A 24,691-nucleotide genomic window follows, 5' to 3' on the forward strand; every position below is an offset into this window, starting at 1 on the left:
CGTTCCTCCCTGACGACAAATGCAGGCTGTTGAATGTGACGTGTAGGTAATCAGAAAGCAACGTGACAGAAGTGCATTACACTGAATTCACGTTTGATCTTGAGAGGTTTGTGAGATTTCCCATCAGAAATCTTAATGTTTGTGAGTGAAATCTGTTGGTGTGTTGTGCTTGCAGTGTGGCTGGACAACACACACTGTAGGACCGATCCTGTTACACCTGATTTTTTTGGTCGTCACATCTCGGGTCTCTCAGGTTTTGAAAATCAGCCAACAATTTGAAAACCCTGCCGTGTGAGCCAGGCCTTACCGGTTCTCTTTGTTCTTCACTTGTTTCTTCCGTTTCTCTGCCATTTGGTCTGTTTCTCTGCTCAATGCTTGTTTTCTCCATAACATCAGTTATTCCTGCTAGTTCTTTTCATTTGTGTTGTTTCTCTGTGTATTTTAGTTGATCTGCATTTGACTCATTTACCACCCAAACATGGCATCTTCTAATTCAGAAACTAAACTAAAATACATCAAACTGTTCTCTAAAGACTCAACAATATTGTGCACTACTATTATTAAACAACCTAAATAACAAGGACCTTAAAATGTATCTTCCTATTTTACTTTTACAAACATTCTGTGTTTTGTTCAAAGTATTTTACTAAGAGAGAAAACCTTTTACTTCTCTGATATAAATCAATGTAAAAGTCACAGTGAACAAAGATGCACACACCTTCTTTTATTACCGATGAAAGGAACTGACGCATATCAGTTATTCAGGGACTTTGACCCAGACACAGATTTTACTGTTACCTACTTTGAACCTTGTATAATCATAAATGCATCTCTGCAGAGCAGGTATGTGCTGAAAACGTTTAAACTTTCTATTTCTCACAATTTATCACACAAATAAAGTTCTTAATCTATTGTGGAATATTTTCGAATTGTTTATAGCATTGCTTTTGAATCAAAATGGTTATTAGATGATTTCTATCGATTGATTCCTTTGAGTCTCTCTTGAATGATAGAAATTAACAAAAATAAATTTTAACACTTTTTTTTAATTCTATGGAATTTAAAAAAAGTAAAAGATTGTTAAAATAACTACATTAAATTTCAATGTTTGTCAGGAGATTTCATTGTTCAGGTTCTGATGATTGTGGGTTGAAAAACTACGTACTGTGGGTTTGTTTAAATCGAATAGATATGTATAAAATTAAACTTTATTTTATTGTTTCCATGTTGTGTGTTTGTCTGATATCATATTACTTTTTGTTGTGTTTTTAGTCTGGGTTTTAGTCGATGAGCCTTTCTAATGTTTGCATTTTTCATTGTATCTTGAGCGCACATTTTACATTCTTTTATTTAAAAAACATGAAGCCTTTGGTTTTTGTGTAAAGTACTTTTGGATGTTTGAAAGATGCTATGTGATGTTAATAAAGATTTCCATACATCCTTCCTTTTAAAGTGAAACTTGTCTAACGTACCCAGGGGCAGACTAGAACAGTAATCAATGCTGGGAATTTGATAACTTCGCAGGTCTCCCCCACCCAATTAACGCAAACAACTAAGACTGATTGAAGTTGAGTTCATTTTGAATGCACGCCATCTGAACACGGCATCAACTGAAAACCTACAAAATGAAAGTTTCTGATGTTGTAATAATTTGTATTAAAATCACATGAACTGAAATGATCGTCACCTGCATTATGCTATCTATCAGCCCTTTTAAACTCACTAGGAATATGGCATTTAATCATAGTATTCAACACAGGTAGAGAGGTAGACAGGTAGGGCACTGCAGATGTGTTTGTTTATTCTCTATAACATGAAACACATTTTTAACATTAAACAACATTTAATGTTAAAGCTGTATAAAGTTGCTGTGGTGACAGGCATGTTTTCTAAGTTATTTGCAGCTTCACAGCAGTGTCCTCTGTAGCTAAACCCACATTTACAATGTCAAGAACCAGTTCCATGACCTGCCTTCTCTTTCTGACCTGGTCTCGCTGACCTGACATTTGCTTCTCACATAACAGATTACGGATGTTTAACTTGCTGCCTTGGAGGAAAAAGGCTTCTGTGCTTTCTCTATGGCGATTACTTTTCTCATGCTCATGAATTCGCTGATTTACATCTTTCCAAGCATGCCTTGGTTGCTTTTCAAATGCAAGGCATACTGGACAGAACAGGAAGTGATTTGCTTCTTATGTAAGCCATTTTCTGTTTGTGCCATCGTTTGAGTTGAATACATTGGGAATTATTATTTGACTTGTCTGATATGGATGGGACTGAAAAAATAAATCCAAATCCTTAGAGTGAGGGTGGATAAAATGATCAAATGGCTTTTCATGAATGTTACTGTATTTTTCTTTCCATATCTCTCTCTCACTCAGTACATCTAGTTGCTCAGCAAAATTAGATTAACATTTTAAATAATGTATACTTGTGAATTTTATTTTATACAGATCGTTGTAGGTGAAGCTCAAATTATTCTAAAAGCATAGACTGCAGGTATGTTTTGTGCTCCTAAATTGTGCCTGAGGGTTTCTTCTCTGACTCCTTACTGCTGCTATTCACCACCTCAATGACAGCAGGAGCTCTTGCAGCACTAGCGCTGCTCACATTACTGACACTGTTTTCTTTACCACCTTTATAAAGAAAATTTAAAAGCCGCCCATAATTTCCCATCAGGTTAAATTCCCTAATTGACTATTTATATGGTGAGTTGGATCCGCTGGAGGAGGAGAAAGCCAGACAGACTTGGCAGGCCCAAGCACATAGTGAGGGTCTGCTGGGAACGCCTGGCGGAGCCCTCGGCCAGGGATGTATTCAACTCCCACCTCCGGGAGAGCTTCGACCAGATCCCGGGGGATGTTGGAGACATAGAGTCCGAGTGGACCATGTTCTCTGCATCTATTGTCGATGCTGCTGCCCATAGCTGCGGCCGTAAGGTCTGCGGTGCCTGTCGTGGCGGCAATCCCAGAACCCGGTGGTGGACACCGGCAGTAAGGGATGCTGTTAAGCTGAAGAAGGAGTCCTATCGGCTGTGGTTGGCTTGTGGGACTCCTGAGGCGGCTGACGGGTACCGTGAGGCCAAGCGTGCTGCGGCCCGGGCTGTGGCAGAGGCAAAAACTCGGGCCTGGGAAGAGTTCGGTGAGGCCATGGAGAAGGACTACCGGTTGGCCTCGAAGCGATTCTGGCAAACCGTCCGGCGCCTCAGGAGGGGGAAGCAGTGCTTTGCCAACACTGTTTATAGTGGGGGCAGGAGACTGCTGACCTCGACTGAGGACATTATCGGGCGGTGGAAGGAGTACTTCGAGGATCTCCTCAATCCTGCCATCACGCATTCCGTGGTGGAAACAGAGGCTGGGGACTCGGGGTTGGACCCTTTCATCACCCAGGCTGAAGTCACCGAGGTGGTTAAAAAGCTCCGCGGTGGCAAGGCTTCGGGGGTGGAGGAGATCCGCCCTGAGTACCTCAAGTGTCTGGATGTTGTAGGGCTGTCATGGTTGACACGCCTCTTCAACTTTGCGTGGCGGTCGGGGACAGTGCCTCTGGACTGGCAGACTGGGGTGGTGGTCCCCCTTTATAAGAAGGGGGACCGGAGGGTGTGTTCCAACTACAGGGGGATCACACTCCTCAGCCTCCCTGGTAAGGCCTACGCCAGGGTATTGGAGAGGAGAGTCCGACCGATAGTCGAACCTCGGCTTCAGGATGAACAGTGTGGTTTTCGTCCCAGCCGTGGAACACTGGACCAGCTCTATACCCTCTACAGGGTGCTCGAGGGTTCATGGGAGTTTGCCCAACCGGTTCACATGTGTTTTGTGGACCTGGAGAAGGCATTCGACTGTGTCCCTTGTGATGCCCTGTGGGGGGTGCTCCAGGAGTATGGAATCGGGGGCCATTTATTAGGGGCCATCCGGTCCCTGTACGAGCGGAGCAGGAGTTTGGTCCGCATTGCCGGCACTAAGTCGGACCTGTTCCCAGTGCATGTTGGACTCCGGCAGGGCTGCCCTTTGTCGCCGGTCCTGTTCATAACTTTTATGGACAGGATTTCTAGATGCAGCCAAGGGCCGGAGGGGGTCTGGTTTGGGGACCAGTGGATTTCGTCTCTTCTTTTTGCGGATGACGTGGTCCTACTGGCCCCCTCTAGCCAAGACCTACAGCATGCGCTGTGGTGGTTCGCAGCCGAGTGTGAAGCGGCTGGGATGAGGATCAGCTCCTCCAAGTCCGAGGCCATGGTACTCAACCGGAAAAGGGTGTCTTGTCCTCTTCAGGTTGGAGGGGAGTTCCTGCCTCAAGTGGAGGAGTTTAAGTATCTCGGGGTCTTGTTCACGAGTGAGGGAAGAATGGAGCGGGAGATTGACAGACGGATCGGTGCGCCTGCCACAGTAATGGGGGCGCTGTGCCGGTCCATTGTGGTGAAGAGAGAGCTGAGCCGAAAAGCAAAGCTCTCAATTTACTGGTCGGTCTACGTTCCTACCCTCACCTATGGCCATGAACTTTGGGTCATGACCGAAAGAACGAGATCACGGATACAAGCGGCTGAAATGAGCTTCCTCCGTAGGGTGGCCGGGCACTCCCTTAGAGATAGGGTGAGGAGCTCGGCCATCCGGGAGGAGCTCGGAGTAGAGCCGCTGCTCCTCCACATCGAGAGGAGCCAGTTTAGGTGGCTCGGGCATCTATACCGGATGCCTCCTGGACGCCTTCCTCGGGAGATGTTCCAGGCACGTCCCACCGGGAGGAGGCCCAGGGGACGGCCCAGGACACGCTGGAGGGACTATGTCTCTCGGCTGGCCTGGGAACGCCTTGGGCTCCCCCTGGAGGAGCTGGAGGAGGTGTCTGGAGAGAGGGACGTCTGGGCGTCTCTGCTGAGTCTGCTGCCCCCGCGACCCGGTCTTGGATAAGCGGAAGACGACGAACGAACGAACTATTTATATGGTCTGGCAAAATTCATGAAACAAAGAATATGTTTGTAATCTCAACGGGACTTTACCTGGTTAATTAAAGATTAAATAAAATTTTTAAATAAAGGTTTTTTGAGATTGTAGCAAATTTATTCCAAAAGAAAACTAAGAAATCACATTTACATAAGTATTCATAGCCTTTGCCAAGAGGATCAAAATTGAGCTGAGGCGCATACCCCTTTAGATGTTTCTACAGCTTAAATGGAGTCCATCTGTCGTAAATTCAGTTGATTGGACATGATTAGGAAAGGACACGCCTATCTATATAAAGGTCCCACAGTTGACAGTGTGGGTCAGAGCTCAAACACAAAGCATGAAGTCAATGGAAATGTCTGTAGACCTTAGAGACAGGGTTGCCTAGAGGCACAAATGTGGGGAAGGATACAAAAAAACTTTGAATGCTTTGAAAGTCCCAATGAGCACAGTGGCCTCCATCATTTGTAAATGAAAGAAGTTGGAACCACTAGGACTCTTCCTAGAGCTGGTTGGCCATGTAAACTGAGCGATCGAGAGAAGGACCTTAGTCAGAGAGGTGACCAAGAAACCCATGGTTCTCTGTCAGAGCTCTAACGTTTCTCTGTGTAAAGAGGAAAACCTTCTAGAAGGAGAACAATCCCTGCAGCAATCCACCACTCAGGCCTGTACACTGGAGTAACCAGATGAAAGCCACTCCTTAATAAAAGGCACATGGCAGCTGTGTGGAGTTTGCCAAAAGGCATCTGAAGATCTCTCAGACCATGAGAAACAGAATTCTCTGGTCTGAAGAGACAATGATTGAAGTCTTTGGTGTAAATGTTTGGAGGAAACCAGGCACAATGCATCACCAGGCCAAACCATCCCTACAGTGAAGCAAGGTGGTGGCAGCATCGTGCTATGAGGATGTGTTTCAGCAGCAGGAACTGACAGACTGGTCAGGGAAAGATGAATGCAGCAATGTACAGAGAGATCCTGGATGAAAACCTGCTCCAGAGCTCTTGACCTCAGACTGAGGAGTTCATTCTTCAGTAAGACAACGACCCAAAGCACACAGCCAAGATCTCAAAGGAGTGGCTTCAGAACCACTCTGTGAATGTCCTGGAGTGGTCAAGCCAGAGTCCAGACTTAAATCGGATTTAACATCTCTGGAGAGATCTGACAATAGCTGAACAAACATCTCCCGACCAATTTGATTTGAGGTTGAGATGTACTGCAAAGAAGAACGGGCAAAACTGCCCAAAGATAGTTGAGCTAAGTTTGTGGCATCATTTTCAAAAAAGATTTGTGGCTGTAATTGCTGCCAAAGGTGGATCAATAAAGTACCATTTGAAATAAGGCTGCAACATAACTAAAATGGTAAAAGTGCAGCGCTGTGAATACTTCCCGGATGCACTGTATGTCTGACCTGCTACCCATGAACAAACATTAATTTACAGCACTTTGGTGCATCGGTGGCCAGTGCTTTTTTCCTTTTTTCATCCTCTCCCTGTGTGCTTGCTCCTTCTTTTCTATTTGGCTGTCTTCTTCACTCCATTTTACAGCCTATAGGGTGCAGGCCAGTAACCCATTGTGTGACAGACAGCCTCACAGAAAATAATTAGAGAGCAAGGGGGTGTCACTTCTCGAACCTTTGGTCCCACCCCTCAGCCTTGCTGTGCAAACCAGTACACCTGGTAATGTTCTAATGCTCCCGATGGCCAGTCTTCCTTTGAACGTACCTGTATGCCTTCATTTGATGCATGGTTTTCTTATTCTGCCGAAAGCATGATCACTGTCTTTTTTAATCTTAGACTGATCATAAAAGGTGAATTTGGAAAATTAACAGCAAATATCTATTCGCAACCTCTTCTAAAAGAGTAAAATCATCTAATGAAGGACGAATGCAGCATATGAAACAATATTAGTAGCTATTTTATGTTTGAATAAAAACACTTTAACCCTATATTGCATTAAAACTATATACTCTGTTTTAATGTTGACTCTGCAGGATGGCTCATAAGCGAGGGATGTCATCTGAAAACCTTCTGTCCAATATTGCTGTGAGTGGCTTCCTGCTCCTGATGTCCGCCTGCAAAGGTAACCTCTATACAAATTCATCAACATCTGGGTACAATTATATTCATAATGTCAGTATGACTCTTTCTGTGTTTAGCTCAGGATTCACTACAAGATATTTAGGTATCATTTACCCATGACTCTAAACTATTCATTATATCTTGGTTAATTTATTCATCATATATCATGGTGTATGATTGTGAATATGTTTGAAATAAACAAATAAACAAACAAACAAACATCCTGGTTCATTCTTATGAGCCTAGTATAATGTATTGTTGTGTCACACAAATTTGAGATGTCATCACACCTCTAGTACACGCTGTCAGTCTAGCAATTTATATACACTGTTCAAAAGTTGTGAAATGAATAAATCTGATGCTAAAGTGATGGGTAAAAAAGTTTTTAACAAACTGTTGGTAAAGTTTTGAGTTTTTGGATGAAGGAAATTTGACAGCTAGCATACAGGTCCTTCTCAAAATATTAGCATATTGTGATAAAGTTCATTATTTCCCATAATGTAATGATGAAAATTTAACATTCATATATTTTAGATTCATTGCACACTAACTGAAATATTTCAGGTCTTTTATTGTCTTAATACGGATGATTTTGGCATACAGCTCATGAAAACCCAAAATTCCTATCTCACAAAATTAGCATATTTCATCCGACCAATAAAAGAAAAGTGTTTTTAATACAAAAAACGTCAACCTTCAAATAATCATGTACAGTTATGCACTCAATACTTGGTTGGGAATCCTTCGGCAGAAATGACTGCTTCAATGCGGCATGGCATGGAGGCAATCAGCCTGTGGCACTGCTGAGGTCTTATGGAGGCCCAGGATGCTTCGATAGTGGCCTTTAGCTCATCCAGAGTGTTGGGTCTTGAGTCTCTCAACGTTCTCTTCACAATATCCCACAGATTCTCTATGGGGTTCAGGTCAGGAGAGTTGGCAGGCCAATTGAGCACAGTGATACCATGGTCAGTAAACCATTTACCAGTGGTTTTGGCACTGTGAGCAGGTGCCAGGTCGTGCTGAAAAATGAAATCTTCATCTCCATAAAGCTTTTCAGCAGATGGAAGCATGAAGTGCTCCAAAATCTCCTGATAGCTAGCTGCATTGACCCTGCCCTTGATAAAACACAGTGGACCAACACCAGCAGCTGACACGGCACCCCAAACCATCACTGACTGTGGGTACTTGACACTGGACTTCTGGCATTTTGGCATTTCCTTCTCCCCAGTCTTCCTCCAGACTCTGGCACCTTGATTTCCGAATGACATGCAGAATTTGCTTTCATCCAAAAAAAAGTACTTTGGACCACTGAGCAACAGTCAAGTGCTGCTTCTCTGTAGCCCAGGTCAGGCGCTTCTGCCGCTGTTTCTGGTTCAAAAGTGGCTTGACCTGGGGAATGCGGCACCTGTAGCCCATTTCCTGCACACGCCTGTGCACGGTGGCTCTGGATGTTTCTACTCCAGACTCAGTCCACTGCTTCCGCCGGTCCCCCAAGGTCTGGAATCGGCTCTTCTCCACAATCTTCCTCGGGGTCCGGTCACCTCTTCTCGTTGTGCAGCGTTTTCTGCCACACTTTTTCCTTCCCACAGACTTCCCACTGAGGTGCCTTGATACAGCACTCTGGGAACAGCCTATTCGTTCAGAAATTTATTTCTGTGTCTTACCCTCTTGCTTGAGGGTGTCAATAGTGGCCTTCTGGACAGCAGTCAGGTCGGCAGTCTTACCTATGATTGGGGTTTTGAGTGATGAACCAGGCTGGGAGTTTTAAAGGCCTCAGGAATCTTTTGCAGGTGTTTAGAGTTAACTCGTTGATTCAGATGATTAGGTTCATAGCTCGTTTAGAGACCCTTTTAATGATATGCTAATTTTGTGAGATAGGAATTTTGGGTTTTCATGAGCTGTATGCCAAAATCATCCGTATTAAGACAATAAAAGACCTGAAATATTTCAGTTAGTGTGCAATGAATCTAAAATATATGAATGTTAAATTTTCATCATGACATTATGGAAAATAATTAACTTCATCACAATATGCTAATATTTTGAGAAGGACCTGTAAACTGTACCTTTAACCACAAATCAGGTAATAGAACAGATTTTTTATGTATCAACATTTATAAAACCCTGTTTTTCAGAGTCGATCAGAGTCGAGGCTCTGAATCAGTGAAACAGAAGATAGGTCTGGATGGAATATGCAGAAAATATTTTAATTTTAATGTGCATCAGATCCCTATTAGCTGAATTAATTAGTTATATAAAATATTCATTAGTGGTTTTGCTGCCAAACAGATTCTAAATTTAATATAGATTGTTCATTTGAACAATTTGAACAATTTGAGATTGTGTGTTGAGTTGAGGCAAAATTTGTCAAAATAGTCTATAAGTGTTTTTATTTAATCTGTAGGACAGCAACATGGTAAACTCTTCTTTATTTAACATCTTTGGCCATTTTCAGGTCATTTACAGCAGATGGACTCATCTCAGTCAGTTACAGCAATGGTTGGTGAGGACGTTGTTCTGCCGTGTCACCTGGAACCTCCTAAAGATGCTTCTCAGATGACGGTGGAATGGGGCAGACTTGACCTTGAACCCAGATTTGTGTTTGTGAGTCTTGATGGTCAAGCATATCCAGCTGACCAGAATGAAGCCTACAAAGGAAGATCATCAATGTTCCCTGACAAACTGAAAAATGGAGATATTTCCCTGAAACTCTCTGATGTGAGACACTCTGACAATGGAAGATACAGATGCTACATACCAAACGAGGAGAAAGAATATTTTGTCGACCTTGTTGTTGGTAAGTGAAGAAGATGTTTTTTTTATTATTTTTCTTTTTTTATTCCTACTCAAAAATGATGGAATATTTAATACTCTAATAAAGATTTAGGGAATAAATAAATAAATGTAAATAAGTGTAGCTCACACATTTGCCCTATTAGTCTTGACTTTCAGACAAGTTTAAAAATGGATACCCCCCATGTCAAATTTTGATTAAACGTCACTCAAATGTGTGGCCCTTTTAAATTAAAATAAAAACAGTTTAACAAAAGACAAATATTTTGTGTTGCGCCTAAAATTTTGTACCATTGTTAAATTGTAGTCGGAGTAGTTGAGTACATTTTTCTTAAATTGCCGTTGAAGTACATTTTTCATAAGAAGTAGATAGAAAGTAGCACAATATGTTCATTAATTGGGAGAATGTAAAATAAAAAATTTAGTGAAAGTAAAAAATTTATTTTGGAGACTTGCAAAGGAATTCATGATTTAATTCTGATTTTACTAATTGAATGTAACTTATACCAATTTATGCTAACAGACACTGATTTAAACTAGCAAATATTCCATATCTCACCTTACTCGAGCAAAATTTACTGTCCATATTCAGAGAGAGAGTTTTTCATATCTGGAGTTAAAATTTCTGAATAAGGCACAAAGCTTTCCAGCATATTAATAACAATAGCGTGCAGATAAATTCCAAATTAGCTCTGTCGCATTAATGGGCACACTTCTGGCAAGATGAGCCACGAACCTGCCCCAGAAGCTGAGATCTCTGTAGATACCCTAAATTCAATCCTGCAACGGATAAAAAAAAACAGAATGTAATGATTTTTACACAATTAGCAATCGACTCTCAAAACCTGAGCTCCGTGCCGTGTTTTCCAGAGAAAAAGCTAGTGTTGCAAATTCTGCTAGTAAAAATGTCTCGTTTCCCTCTTAGTCAGAAAATAATCTGTTGCAACCATGGAGCAGGGCAAAAAATATGGATGAGATTTATCTGAGTCACGTTTTTAGGGAGTTATTTTAAGTAAAATGACTCTTTATGAGTTTAATTCTGCAACTTAGCAGTTAGCATGTGAGAGAAAGCATGTGAGAGAAATGAAGCAGTATCGATATTTCATAAAAGTAGACCTGGATACAATTAGATTTACAATGTCAGAGCTCAATGTCAGTGCCCAGACAAGATAGATTTTAACTGTTGAAGCTATATTGCAGGAAAGTCATCCAGCTGCAGCTTTATTGCACACAAAGCACACTGCACACCGCTATGGGGATTGTTGTGTGACTGTACTGAACATTTGACATTTTACTTTCACCTCCAAGAGTATTAAGTTCTAGCTTGTTGTGGATGGAACATAAATGATCAAACCCAAGTATGCTCAACAAGAGTTCCATGACAATGTATTATCAAGGTATGCAAGCAAAACAATTAAGCAAAGTTACAGCAATGATCAAAAATCAATAATAAATAAATAGATAAATTACCACACATAGTGCATTTTTGAGAGCAAATTAATCCTAATTGAAGGCAGTAAAGATCCTTAAGAAAACAAAATACACAATCAAAACTACCAAGAATAAAGTATTTTGCCAAATAAAGTCTACTGGCTTCAAAAGTCACTGAAGTGAAACAAAACCAAGCTGACAAGGAAACAAAGGCATACAGCACATGAAGCAGAGCAGTGCTAAGACAAGGGCTAGGACCAACTTTTAAATATTCTCATCCACCAGACCTCCTCATTGGCAGTAACTACTGGGTGGGCGGTGCTGTCCTAGTGTGCTCCAGCCCTTCATCTTTAGACAGATAAATCTTTACTGCCAGATAAATCTTTACTGCCAGGCCAGGAGTCCACCAGTAAAGCGAGACAGCCAATCAGCAACTGGAGATATAGTAACAAGAGGAACCTTCCCACATGGAAAGGCAGTACAGGAAAAAGAAGGACAACCAGAAGATGGAGGCAGTACAGGCCTGGGACCAAAACAAAGTTACTCAAATGACTGACTTAAACACACACCGCATCCCCAAATCATTTAAAACATCTAGATAGAATATATTATTCCCTCATAGAAAATTCATACATTTTCATTAAAACTTAAAGGGAACCTGTTAAAATTAACTTTTTGATTGTTTTTGTACTATGTGCGGTTTCAAAAGCTGTGTAATTGTGATGTCATGATTACAATGGCACCTAGCAACGTTACCTGAGTCCCGCCACTGACTAGCACCTGAAGCAGAGCTCCACACACTTGATTTTCAGTAGAGGATAATGTCTCACTGGCGGGTTTTACCTTACACGCGTTTTATAATGGCTACCCTCAAAGGCAGATGTTCGGTTGTTGGCTGCAAAGACCCACATGTGTCCATGCACATTCTCCCGCTGTCGGATAATAGAGATTTGTGGCTTCATTTTTTTTTTGAAGGCAATGTTCAAGTCACATTGCACAGTACAAGACTGTACTCGTTTGTATGAATCACTTCAACACTTTTCTCTCTCTCCCTCCCTCCGTGCTGATTCATGCTTCTGCTTTTGGCTGTATTTTTCTCAGAGCCTCGCTTTGCATATCCTCCAAACTTGTAAATTATGGATTTTGTCAGCTGGACTCTCAACGTAATTCATCAAATTTTTTCGACGCGAAGACAGGGTAAAGGAGACCCTCTTGTCCAGACAGGACATTCTTCTCCGGATACACAATGGATTCTTGGCAGCAGTAGAAGATTGTGGGCCTGACTACGATGTCGGTCAAGGACATAGAAGACATGTACATATTTGGACTTTTGATAACAGGATTTCTGCTTTTTCGAGTTGGTGGGTTACCTGGCTTATCGAGTGATTCGCAAAACAAGGGCAGCTGTTCAAAGCATTCCAAAGCTGCCTACGATGTTGGATGGAGTCTGTAACTGATCAACATTCAGACTGAAATGTTAAGAGACCAGAATCGCAAGCTGGACATGATTTTTGAACAGAATCGCAGCCTGGCAGCTGTTGGACTCAGAGTTTAAAGGTTATAATCTTGGAGAAGTTGTACGCTCGAGATCTGTGGAAAGTACCTGTAATGTGGCTATTTGGATTCACAATTGAGACATACCAGTAAAACTCTTAAGGTAGTTGGAAATTCACAGCTGCCTGAACCACAACATTTACTGTTTTTCAAAATTTGGCGCCCAATGTGGCCTTGGCGACTTCTGCTAACTGGCTATCAACAAAATATCTCCTGGATGTTATATAAACACAACGCTCTTTCCCAGCATTCCCCTACCAGCTGTGTGCTGATAGGACTATGCGGCCGATTGATCAAACTTCCACCTCTCTTCTGAAGGACAATGGCGCTTCTATCAGTGTTGACAGTATAATTCATGCAAGCACATTCAGACTTATACATTCGCACCCTCAAGATTCCACCGTACCCTTGCTAAATCTTTACTTATGAGTGTGTTGCTTACCCCTGCTGAGGTTTTGTACTATTTCAGACTCTATTCTGCTAAGAATAGAGTCTTAGAGAAGTTTTCTTCTCCTATCTTACTTTACCTAAATGTGTAATTTCATCACTTTTCATAGATTTTCAGATTTCTCAGAAGGATTACCAGCAAAAGCCAAATATTATTAGTATTTGAAAATTTGACTAAAGCTGTTCTTACACCAATGACCATAGATTTTTTGATTTCTTAGAAGGATTGTATTAAAACAATTTCATTCCAGTGAAAGCCAAACATTATTAGTATTTAAAAAGTTTGGACTAAAAATGTTTTATACCAGTGACCCAGCTTCTCTACCTATACTTCAGGTAGACTGTTACTATTTGAATGATGGGAGCACAACTGCCTCATACCAGCGACCTCAAGGATTAATATTATAATTTTTTCTTCTAGCACAGAATTAATTCCTTGCCACAGAAGACTTAATAAACTACTAACCTCTATTAGAAAGATTGGATTAGAACCAGCTCTTACCAGTAAACTCCCAAGGATTATTAATGTTATTTAATTTGTTTTTCTGTTTGATTTTCTGTATCATTGTGGTGTTTTTCCTCATGTACAGTGCTTTGAGTCCCTTGTTGCTGAGAAGCGCTATACAAATAAACTTGACTTGACTTGACTTCATCGCTCACATCACATCAGTTCACGTCAGGATTTGCAGAAAGACTTAGACTGAAAATAAATCCAGTCCGTACTGTTCGTGGCAAATCTGCAGATGACAGAATTGTAAGTACTTATTGTAGCAGTTTCCTATATTTCTGGTGACAAATTCCTAAATTTCCCACACTTTCTGCTGTGGCATCATTGGAAGGGGAGGCAGAACTAATTCCCCTTGTAGCTTTGGAAAAACAAAAATTACAGAAGGTGGTGTTAAAGGCCATTAAACCACACTAGGGACAACGAAGAGGAATACAGTGCGAGGCAGAGAGTGGCCGTGACACTTGGCATGCTCACGACTGGCTGCTTGAAGCATTGTGTCAGATATAAAACAGTTTGATGTGAAGACTTTTTCCCGGCAAACAGTTCATTGTGTGGCACTGCGTACGCGGTTGTTAAAACTGAGCATGTCCAGCGAACGTCCGCTTTGAGTCTGAACGTCCATGGAGTCAACTACAAGTGACTACGGCACTATCCGAATACTCACACTTCTACCCTTGTGTCCCTCAATTGCACGTTTCCGTTGATAGATTCGAGTGCGTAGTGTGTCCCAATTCTCCAGGGTGGTCTTTTGCCCACCCACTTTGCGCCCTTGATCCACATTTTGGCTAAATACTCATTGAAGCAGATTTCCCCAAGGTATATTACCCACAATTCCTTGCTGCAGGTGGTGTTTTAAGCAAAACCAATCACAACCACTCTTAAGCCTCCTTGGTATGGTCTATTTGGGGGTTCTGGAGAGGAGGGTTTGTCGAATAGTTGAACCTTGGATTCAGGAAGAGCAGTGTGGTTTTCCTCCTGGCCGTGAAACACTGGACCAGCTCTACACCCTCAGCAGGGTCCTGGAGGGTGCAAGGGAGTTCACCCAAACAGTCTACATGTGCTTTGTGGACTTGGAGAAGGCGTTCAATCATGTCCCTTGGGGAATCCTGTGGGGGGTACTCCAGGAGTATGGGGTACTAGGCCCTTTGATATGGGCTGTTAGGTCCCTGTACCATCGGTGTTAGAACTTGGTCCGCATTGCTAGCAGTAAGTCGGACTCGTTTCCAGTGAAGGTTGGACTCCGCCTAGGTTGCCATTTGTCACCAATTCTGTTCAAAACTTTCATGGACAGAATTTCTAGTTGTAGCCAAGGTGTTGTAGGGATTCATTTTGGTGGCCTTAGGATTGCGTCTCTGCTTTGTGCGGATGATGAGGTCCTATTGGCTTCATCAGCTCATGAGCTACAGCTCTCAATGGAGCAGTTTGCAGCCGAGTGTGAAGCGGCCAGGATGATAATCAGTGCCTCCAAGAGCAAGGTCATGGTCTTGAGCCGGAAAAGGGTCCCTTCTTTGGGTCAGGGGGGGTTCTACCTCAAGTGGAGGTGTTTAAGCATCTTGTGGACTTGTTCATGAATGAGGGAAAAATGGAGCGGGAGATCGATAGACAGATTGGTGCTGCAGCAGTGATGTGGGCGCTGTACCTGTCTGTCGTGGTGAAGAGAGAGCTGAGTCAAAAAAAAGAAGCTCTCGCTTTACCGGTCGATCTATGTTCCTACCCTCATCTCTGGTCATGAACTTTGGGTTATGACCAAAAGAACAAGATAATGGATAAAAGCGGCTGAAATTAGTAGGAATTAGAAGTAGGGTGGTAAGCTCAGTCATCTGGGAGGGACACAGAGTAGAGCCGCTGCTTCTTCACGTCGAGAGGAGCCAGTTGAGGTGGCTCGGGCATCTGGTTAGGATGTTTGCCGGACGTCTTCTTGGGGAGGTGTTCCGGGCATGTCACACCAGGAGGAGGCCCAGAAGAAGACCCAGGACATGCTGGAGGGACTATGTTTCTCGGCTGGCCTGGGAACGCCTTGGGATACCCCCGGACGAGCTGGCCCAAGTGACTGGGGAGAGGGAAGTCTGGGTCTCTCTGCTGAGGCTGCTGCCCCCGCGACCCGACCCTGGACAAGCGGAAGACAATGGATGGATGGATGGCAATCACAACCATCAATGTAATCAGCCATCGAATCACAAGACTAAGAACTGCTTAAACTTCCTACAGCAAGCTGACAATTATTATTATTTTAATAAAATAATGTTTTAAATAATGATCTGCTGAATAAAACCAACCTTCTGGATGACCATTTCTCAACGGTGTCTAATTAGCTGCCTTTAGTTATTGAAATAATATTCGAATAAATATTATTAAAGGGGTATTTTGGAAAACAGCCAAATCTTTCTGGAGAAATGGGGCTTAATGGTGTTTACTTAGTGCTAGCAAACACGTGTTCTTACCGTTAGCAGTTAAGCTAACAAAGAAGCGGATAGCTTAGCACCAGAATCAACACATACCTTTAAAATACCAGGGTTAATAAAAGGGTTAAAATGCATAAGCACGGACGGCTTGTTATGAGCGATCTTCTGTTTAAAATCACCCTTCAAGTAAAGTTTATCTTGACTTTAAAACATACAAAGAACACAAACCGGCCTGTGTGCTACAGATAGCATGCTACAGATAGCATGCTAGCACAAATATAGCCGGGTTCCACAAAATAAACTTCATAACATGAAAACGTTTATATCATTTCATCCTAAACCTATCTGTTAATCTGCCCAAACCTAACCTCTGACCATGTTGAGGAAATGTTGTCCAAGGGGCGATGAAGTTTGAAGAAACTTCCACCGTCAACAAGCGGTTAACCTGACCTCCGGAGCTGTAGCTTGAAAGACGGCTCTTCTGTCCGTCGACCAGCTGTTCGTTACCGTAACACTGTGGTGCAAGCCGTGGTCCTTCCTTCAGACTCGGCTTGTAGAAACAGCTTCTCTACTGGGGATTTCTCTTCAACACAGTTTTGCTTCTGCGGGGCTTCGGAGAGAAAAAGTAAGCAACTCTTACACCTTAATTTCCCCGTTCATGAAGGAAAATACCGGATACGCAGACAGTATTTCATTCTACTTAACTTTGCATATGATCGATGATCGTATGGCTTTGGATCCAGTTGAATTTATGTCTTTTTGCCAGCAAAAGACATCAGCGCGCTGGGCCTCCCCTGACCCGTCCTTTTCAAAGGCCGTGTGGAAAGAGAGCGATATGTGGGAAGGGTGGGGGTCTTATACGGGCAGTGGCATCACTGGGAAGTCCTCTGCTACCCCCCCCCCCCCCCCCTTCCCCCTTTGGAGTTGTGCTTTTATTTGGGTAATGGCGCCACTTTCCTGGCTGTGCCGGAAGAAGGTTAATGCACTTTATTTTGAAAAGTTCCAGAAAAGCATGTACCGGAGTTTTAATGTTGAAATCCATGGCTGTAGGTCCCAATAACCAGATTCAAAAACCTAACTTGACGAAACATGAACTAGAAGGCAAAAATTAAAGCATGACCAGTAAAATAATAAACAGAAGAACGATTCAAAATCTAACCTGTGAGAAACACATAAAGAAAAACCCAAAACCAAAACCAAACAACCCCAAATCATTACAAAATGATCTCATTAAACAGATGCTGAATGTAAACTTGGGTTGGGGGTTGCTATATTGTCATCAGTAAATTTATAAAATACCTTGAGGTTTGAAGGAGTTTGAGAAAACTGAAAGGGGTTAGTCTTGAGTGCAACTGTAAAGTTATTAATGCCAAGTTTATTTAATAAATGTTTGTTAAAGAGTTGGAAAAATAATTAAATGCATCTGTATATAATTAGATAATTTTGAAGTTTGAAATAGTTGGGCTAATATTACATTTGAAAGAAATGGAAGATGAAATGATGGAAATTTTCTTTTCAAAGTAACCTGAGAAGCAGATACTGTCTGCTCATAACTACTTCACAAAGCTAACTTTAAACAAGAATCAAACCCTAACATCTTAAATGTGGAGTTTTCTCTGGCTCCACAGTTCATCCACTGCTTGACTCTAACAGGTAGCCACCACCTGATGATCACATTATGACTCTTAAAAGATGTAATTCTTCAATGTTTCCCTCTGTACAGAGTCACAAAACCTGACAAAAAAGCGCAGAACTGCTCAATTTTTCTAGCAACAAGTCTCCAGGTTGTCTTTTCCACCATTTGGGCCTCCTCTAAATATCTGCCGTAGAGTGATGGTCTTTATCATCACTGAGTACTTAAAGCTTTTTACTGTACATTTATAAATGCCAAAGGAGAAGAGTATATGACTAATTGTAAATAAAAAGCATCAACATCTAACTTGAATTTCACAATAATTTAGAATAAAAATATTTTTAAGCTTCATGAACAGGTTTCAGGAACCAGTGAGACTAATGCTGTGGAGCATAGAGTTTACAAGAGGTTTGGCTGTTAGATGTTTTGAGTGCAGCTCATCAGGGTGTCTATCTTTAACCCTTCTTGAGCTGGGTTACACCTGATTCCTGCAGCAGGTATATATGTTTATATTTTGACAGTTGAATCTCTGATCAGGATTTCAGTCTGTGAAAAAAGCTGGTATGAAGACATAATCTGACATCTCTGTTCTCTACCAGGTTCTGCCTCCTCACCTGATATTAGTATAGCAGGTCTTGATGCAAGCAACAGTGGAGTGATGTTGGACTGCAGCTCTGCAGGCTGGTATCCAGAAGCTGATATCTTCTGGCTGGATGGGGAGGGAAACATCATGTCTGCTGGACCTGCAGATAAAATCAGAGGTCCTGATGGTCTCTACAGGGTCAGCAGCAGAGTGACTGTGGAGAAGAGACACAACAACAACGTTACCTGCAGAGTTCAACAGAAGGACATCAACCAGACCAGAGAGACACACATTTATGTCCAAGGTAGAACATTTAACTTTGATGAAACTGTTAAGTTATTGTTTACATGGAGCTCTTCATGACTGTTTCAGATGGTTCCTTCATTCCTCCGCCTGACTGCAGTGTTTCTATCAGCTTTAGTGTGATGTTGGGCCTCACACTTCTTCTTGGAGCTGTTACTTTTATCTGGTTAAGGCAACAAACTAAAATCTGTAAGTTTATATATTTTTTCATTCAGTAGGTTCCATATTTAACCATGGGTTCAGATTCTTTTTTTCAACTGCTCCAAAATAAATAAATCAGAAAATAATCTGATGCAAAACCTTAATCTCATTTTATTTCTTGTTTCTGCAGCAATAAAGAAACTAAAAGACAAAGTGAATGAAGAGCAACAGCAGCTCATGGCCGAAGAAAAACAGAATCTGGCTCAGAAAAAGTCAAAACTAGAGGAGGAGATACAAAATAGAAACAAGGATCAGAGAAGCATTGATCAGCAGATTGAAGCATTCACGAAAATGTCAGCGGAACTGAAGGAGCAGAAAATAAAACTCGCTGGTCAAATAGAGGAGGCAGAGAAGATGGTTGAAGAGGATGAGAGGAAGCTTAAGGCAGTTGATGACGAAGTAAGAAACCAGACGGGGAACAAGGCAGAAAACAGAGCACAAAGATACTTAAAACTGAAAGTGCTCATAACAGACAGCAATGACAGACTGGATAAGATAAAGAAAGGTAATCAACATGTGGAACTGATGACAGAGAAACTAATGGGTAGAACATGTGATGAGGTCACCAAGCTGAATGAGAGAAAACAGGAAATAGAGAACCATCTTGAGGAAAAACAAAAACAGCTTAAAGAAATAGACACAGATGGGATTTCACTGCTGAGAAAGAAATAAATCAGCTCTAAATGTTTTCTACATCATGTGAGAAAACAAATGTGTCTAAGAGGTTCAACTCAGCAGGTTTGTTGATTTTCCTGTTATGTGGTTGTTTTGTGATTAAAAAATATGAAATATATAAATATTTATAAGGTGAACCATTTAAAACATTTACATAATATTGCAGAAATATCAGGGAACTAGGAAATCTGGTTATGATTGTAATGTTTATTCTAAGAATTAATTTGTATCGTAGGCTTCTCAGTTCACAAATTCACTTCAGTTTATATCAGTTTAATTTAACTGACTCCTCATATATCCTCCTACATGTTGACCTGTGATGACTGTAAAGCTTTTTACTGTGAGAAAAGGCAATGGAGCATTAATCATTGTGTAAGAGATGAAATTATAATAGCTGCCATTTGTTTTTCTTTACTAACGAAATTAAATTTTTACCTGTCTTGTTCCATTTGTGTTATTTTTTATGTGTTTAACAATGTTTTTTTATTAATAAATCTGGTGGCGACTATTTTTTAATACGGTCAGAAGGGGCATCAGAAAATAACAATCATTCAACAAAAAAAGAGAGAGAAAGAGACTTTCTATAGTGACTCTTATAATATTGCATTCTAATTGTTCTAAATTAAAACAGATCTCAATAATACAAATTTTAATCTATTCTAATACTGTCAAATGTATTTAAATTATTCCCACTACCTGATGTGCATAACTCTAGTTGAAAATAGTCGTGGTGAAAATCATTTGACAATAAATTGAAACATTATGGTAAAAATTTTACCTTTCTGGAAGAAAAACCTGGATTTACACAATATATGAACGGAAACAAAACAATGTGTAATATTTATTTTAAAAAAGTACTAAAAAACATTTTTTTGATCATAAAAGTCGGTATGAACAGTCTGAATAACTTAAACGATAATGGTTAGTTAGGTAGAGTTTTTAAAAAAAGAAACAGACATGTAACGAGTTAATCAGCAGAGTGCTGTAGACGGAAAGAATATTTCTATCTAATTTATTTTATTGTTTGCTGTTTTTAAATAATTAGTTCCATGTTAGCAAAAGCTTTAAAAATCTAATTCTAGGCTTTCTTAACAAAAACAATTAAATAATATTTATATAAAACTACATCATACGTTTATGGTCAAAGATTATAGAAATGGTCACTCATTGATTACTTCTGATTTACACCCTTAAATATCAACAAACAACATAAATATAACATGTTGTATTTAATATGCAGATATGAATTAAACACTACCATGTCAATTCTGAAAAAAATATTTTATTTCATATAAGAAACTTATTGAGAACAAATGCTTTAATTAGTTAAATAAATATTCATCTTAAAAGAAATGCAGTTGCTAAAATAAAATAAACATTCAGAGTTTATTAACATTTTTATAACAATGATTCTTGACATGTTGTTGATCATATGTTGCATCAGAGAAGATCCAGTTAGTTTATTCCAGTGTGCCGGAGTCAATCTCACAATAATAATCAGACAAACATGGCTGGCGCTGTCCGGTTGGTTCCCCCTGCCTCTGATGGGGAACAATAGTCATTAATCAGAACTGGGTTCATTTTAGTTTTTTAGTTTAAATCTTCTTTTTCTATTTATTTTGATTCAGCTCTTTGTGGACGGTTTACGATGCTGACTGCAGTTTCACAGCTACTTATTTTGCCTCTCTTTTTGTGCCTTTTATTCTTTAAATAAATAAGAACCAACATGAATTCATGAGGCGAAACTGATGCAGATGTTACACCTCATCTGGCTGCTGCCGCAGACTCACACTGTTGTCAAAATAAACACACAGAAGGTCCATTTGTTGAAGCCTGTGGTTTTATTCTGTGGTTCTAAACTGAGATGGTAAAATGACTCTCCTCTGCGTTTTATATCTGAAAACTGTTTATTAGACTCTTTGGTTCTCAAAATTAAACTCATGGCTACCAAATTATCACAACTAGCATTGGATGGTAAAATTTGTTAATTTATGGTGTTTAAAACTATCAACCTAATTTGTAGTAGATGGTTCACAAATATGTATGATCAGAGTTGATAATAAAATTATTTTTCTGTGCCACAAAATAAAATTAGTGCAAACTGTGATACTAATCTTAATTCTGCCTTGAAAGTTTATTTTTCTTATAGCAAACTAAACAATTAAATAACGCCATTGTTTCCTCCAAGGCTAGACAGTTTTTAAGCTTATAATTAATTTATGTCCAATTTATTTAAACATTAATTTCTCACCTGTTTTGGCTTGTTGAGAATCATGTGTTCGTTTTCCAGAGAAGAAGCAGTTTGATCCTGAAGGTTCACAAGGCAAGAAAATAACCACACAAAAGGTCTTTTAGAAGAGTGGATTTAAAAAGCAACAAGTTCTAGACCACAATTCAATAGAAAAAAAACTGATTCTGAATGTCAGTGACATACATAGATATATCGCATATTCACAAACAAAATGTTGATCAAACAGGTTCCCTGTTTTACCAGACAAAGATAAAAAAGTTTGACTAAATAAATGTTACTATCAGCTACATCATTTGACATCAAATCAGTTGATAAAAAAAAGATACAAAAGATAATCTAATTCACTAAAACCAAATACAGGATCATTTCCTCACATTCAAAATAAACACAGTGCTGTGAAAAAGTACCTGTCCACTTTCACATTTATCCATTTTGGCTTTTTTATTTTAATAATCAAACAAACTTTAAAATCAAACACACATAAGCAGAAAAATACAAACCAGCAAAAGGTATTAACCCCTACGTTAAACCATGAACTAACTGAGCATAACTACAAAAACTGTGTTCTGTTTACCCAACCACACCGGGTTACTACCCGACCTGTAGAATCAGAAAATCACTTTAACAGAAAAGGACAATTTCCGTCTATCTGTTTGTGACCTTAGTCTCAAACACTCTTATGGAGCAGGGCAATGATTAAAAGCAGACCAACAGATCCACCTCTGAAAAGGTCCAAAATACAAAAATAAGTTTCTAGCATGACCTTGGACATGCCAATCAGGCTGGAAAATCTTCAGTGGATGCAGGTTTCTTCAAAGAGCCGCTGTAGATGCAGATAGCTGTGGGCAGGAAGGAGCGCCTCTGACTTAAGACACTTTAGGGGCCAATACTGTTTTTCACAAATGCTCAGGTTTGTTTGGATTAAAATTTTCTTTTAATAAATGAAAGCATGGTTTGAAAATGGCATTTTGCATTGATTCAGTTTATCATTGTCTGATGTTTAAAGTTGATTAATGATCTGAAACATTAAGTAGGACAGAAAAGCAAAAAATGCAAGAAATCTGTAGGGGGGAACTTCTCAAGGTTTGAGTGATTTTTCTTGACCCACATGCAGAGTCACACTCAGGACACAAGTAAGATGAATGAAGGATTTATTTACAAGGTTTCACAATAATGAAAGTATAACAGAACTGTGGATGAGTCCTCTGAAGGTTTGCTTTCAGCAACGTTTGAAACTAAGAAGAGTTGTTACTGAGCAGTAGATGTCAGAGGTCACAGTGAAATCAATGTGAAACTGGCTTACCGTGTGGAAGGACGGGGAAGGTGTTGGGGGGCCCTGGTGATCCTGGAGGTGGAATAGTAATGGTGATGTCTTGAAGAGGGTGTGTGTCACGGGGGGAATTTCTGCTGATGTAAAAGCGGAGTGGAACAGTAATCCAGAGGGAGGAAGTAACTGGTAGAGAGCAAGCAGCCCAACAGAGCTGAGCAGTCAAAGCAGCTTGCTAGGGACTACCGTAGATTCTATTTGGTTCTGGAGGCGATCTGTCTTTCAAAGGTTCTGATCGACAAATCTGGAGGTTGCATACGCCACAAACTGCAGCTTCAACCTGGAGTCACATAGAACACGAGGGTGAGCTACCAGGAGGTAAGTTTGTTCTGAATAACGTTTTCAGGAAAAGCATAAGACAATCACTAGGAGCACAAAATGTAACACAGAGGGCCTGACTCTACCACATGGGTTGACTATCAGGCAAAGAATGGTAGTCCTGCAGCTCCTTAAATTCAGCTGATACCACAGCTCAGCCAGGCCTCCCAGCAGAGATCTTATGTTCCAAAAACACTCAGAGCCATAAACCAGGACCATGACAGAACTTCTTTATAGCAATCTAATGTAGTAAGATGTATTGGTAAAAACGCTCAGTCAATAGTCTGATGGTGTTTCAGACAAAAAACTTAAAATGTAGGTAGGTCATACTTTACAGCAGTGGTGTCCTGGATAAACATTGTTAATGGGAAAAGTATTAGTGATTGAAAAAAGCAGGAAATGGTTTTTTATCTGCATCTTTTGACACAGTAGAAATGATCAGATTAACTTGCAACGTTTACATTTTCAAGAAGGAAAACTAAAGAAACCCTAATTTTCACTTTTAGGAATAACCCATCAGTGTCTCTACAAAACTCACCAGCATTCTGAGCTGTATAGCTGTGTTCAGTTTGTTCAGTCAGCCGGACAAACATCTTCATCACTGCAAAGACAGAAATAGATCAACATCTGACATCACAATGGGCTGACAATGGCAAAGAAGCCGCTAATATAAATTAGTACCTACAAATGCAGACAGATGTAACCTCCATGACTGATGCCGAATACTGACTGTCGAGTGTTTTACATCCAAGTTAAATGTTGGTCCGGACGTCCTCTTCCTGTCTGGATTATTTCTGGGGTCAACAAACATGCAGGTTGAATGTGTATGTCTATAAATATCTGTGAGAGTACTGCTGTGCCACAAACAGTCTCTGTCCTGCAGCTTTTACCGCACTTGCAGACTTGATCGCTACACATCAGTAAAATACAGTAAAAAAAATAGCTCAGTTGCTCTACAGAAGTGTGCTTGAAATAAATAATAATATATATAATAATTATTATTATACATAATAATAGTAAATAATAATTTATGACTTTCTTCCTCTCTGCAGCCACTGTTTCTGTGATTTGGGCCGTGGTGAACAGCCATTCTTCTGATATCTACTTACACCAGCTCAAAAGAAATAAAGCAACATGAAGAAGTAGTGAACAAAAAAATATGAATTCATAAAATAAAAAACTCGAACTACAATAATTAAATTAATCAAAATCCACAAATCACCTGGAAGGTTACTGGTATCTAAGAAGTCGAAGGGTTA

At 40.4% G+C, this 24,691-nt stretch overlaps 1 protein-coding gene and 1 long non-coding RNA gene across 2 annotated transcripts; one reads left to right on the plus strand and one right to left on the minus strand.

Moving 5' to 3' along the window:
• Window positions 1-808: 808 nt before the first annotated feature.
• Window positions 809-19,982, plus strand: LOC124881162 (butyrophilin subfamily 3 member A2-like). Its single transcript, XM_047386695.1, has 6 exons — window positions 809-843; window positions 6,919-7,007; window positions 9,462-9,803; window positions 18,374-18,661; window positions 18,730-18,849; window positions 18,992-19,982. Exons 2-6 carry the CDS (start codon window positions 6,920-6,922, stop codon window positions 19,531-19,533), a joined length of 1,380 nt encoding a protein of 459 aa, XP_047242651.1. The 5' UTR covers window positions 809-843; window position 6,919; the 3' UTR covers window positions 19,534-19,982.
• A 1,805-nt stretch (window positions 19,983-21,787) lies between these two features.
• On the minus strand, window positions 21,788-24,197 carry LOC124881187. The gene is made up of 4 exons (XR_007041563.1): window positions 24,118-24,197; window positions 23,971-24,033; window positions 23,091-23,394; window positions 21,788-21,844 (listed from the first exon to the last, which is right to left on the minus strand). It is a non-coding gene; the product is annotated as an uncharacterized LOC124881187 (long non-coding RNA).
• Window positions 24,198-24,691: the final 494 nt, after the last annotated feature.

Source organism: Girardinichthys multiradiatus, chromosome 14, assembly GCF_021462225.1.
Source record: "Girardinichthys multiradiatus isolate DD_20200921_A chromosome 14, DD_fGirMul_XY1, whole genome shotgun sequence".
Taxonomy (NCBI): domain Eukaryota; kingdom Metazoa; phylum Chordata; class Actinopteri; order Cyprinodontiformes; family Goodeidae; genus Girardinichthys; species Girardinichthys multiradiatus.

Excerpts from the sequence above, each read along its gene's own strand:
- LOC124881162 (XM_047386695.1), top strand. The coding sequence starts at position 6,920 with ATGGCTCATAAGCGAGGGATGTCATCTGAAAACCTTCTGTCCAATATT. Across the intron at positions 7,008-9,461 it reads CCTGATGTCCGCCTGCAAAG|GTCATTTACAGCAGATGGAC; the intron begins GTAACCTCTATA and ends GGCCATTTTCAG. Across the intron at positions 18,850-18,991 it reads AAGGCAACAAACTAAAATCT|CAATAAAGAAACTAAAAGAC; the intron begins GTAAGTTTATAT and ends TTGTTTCTGCAG.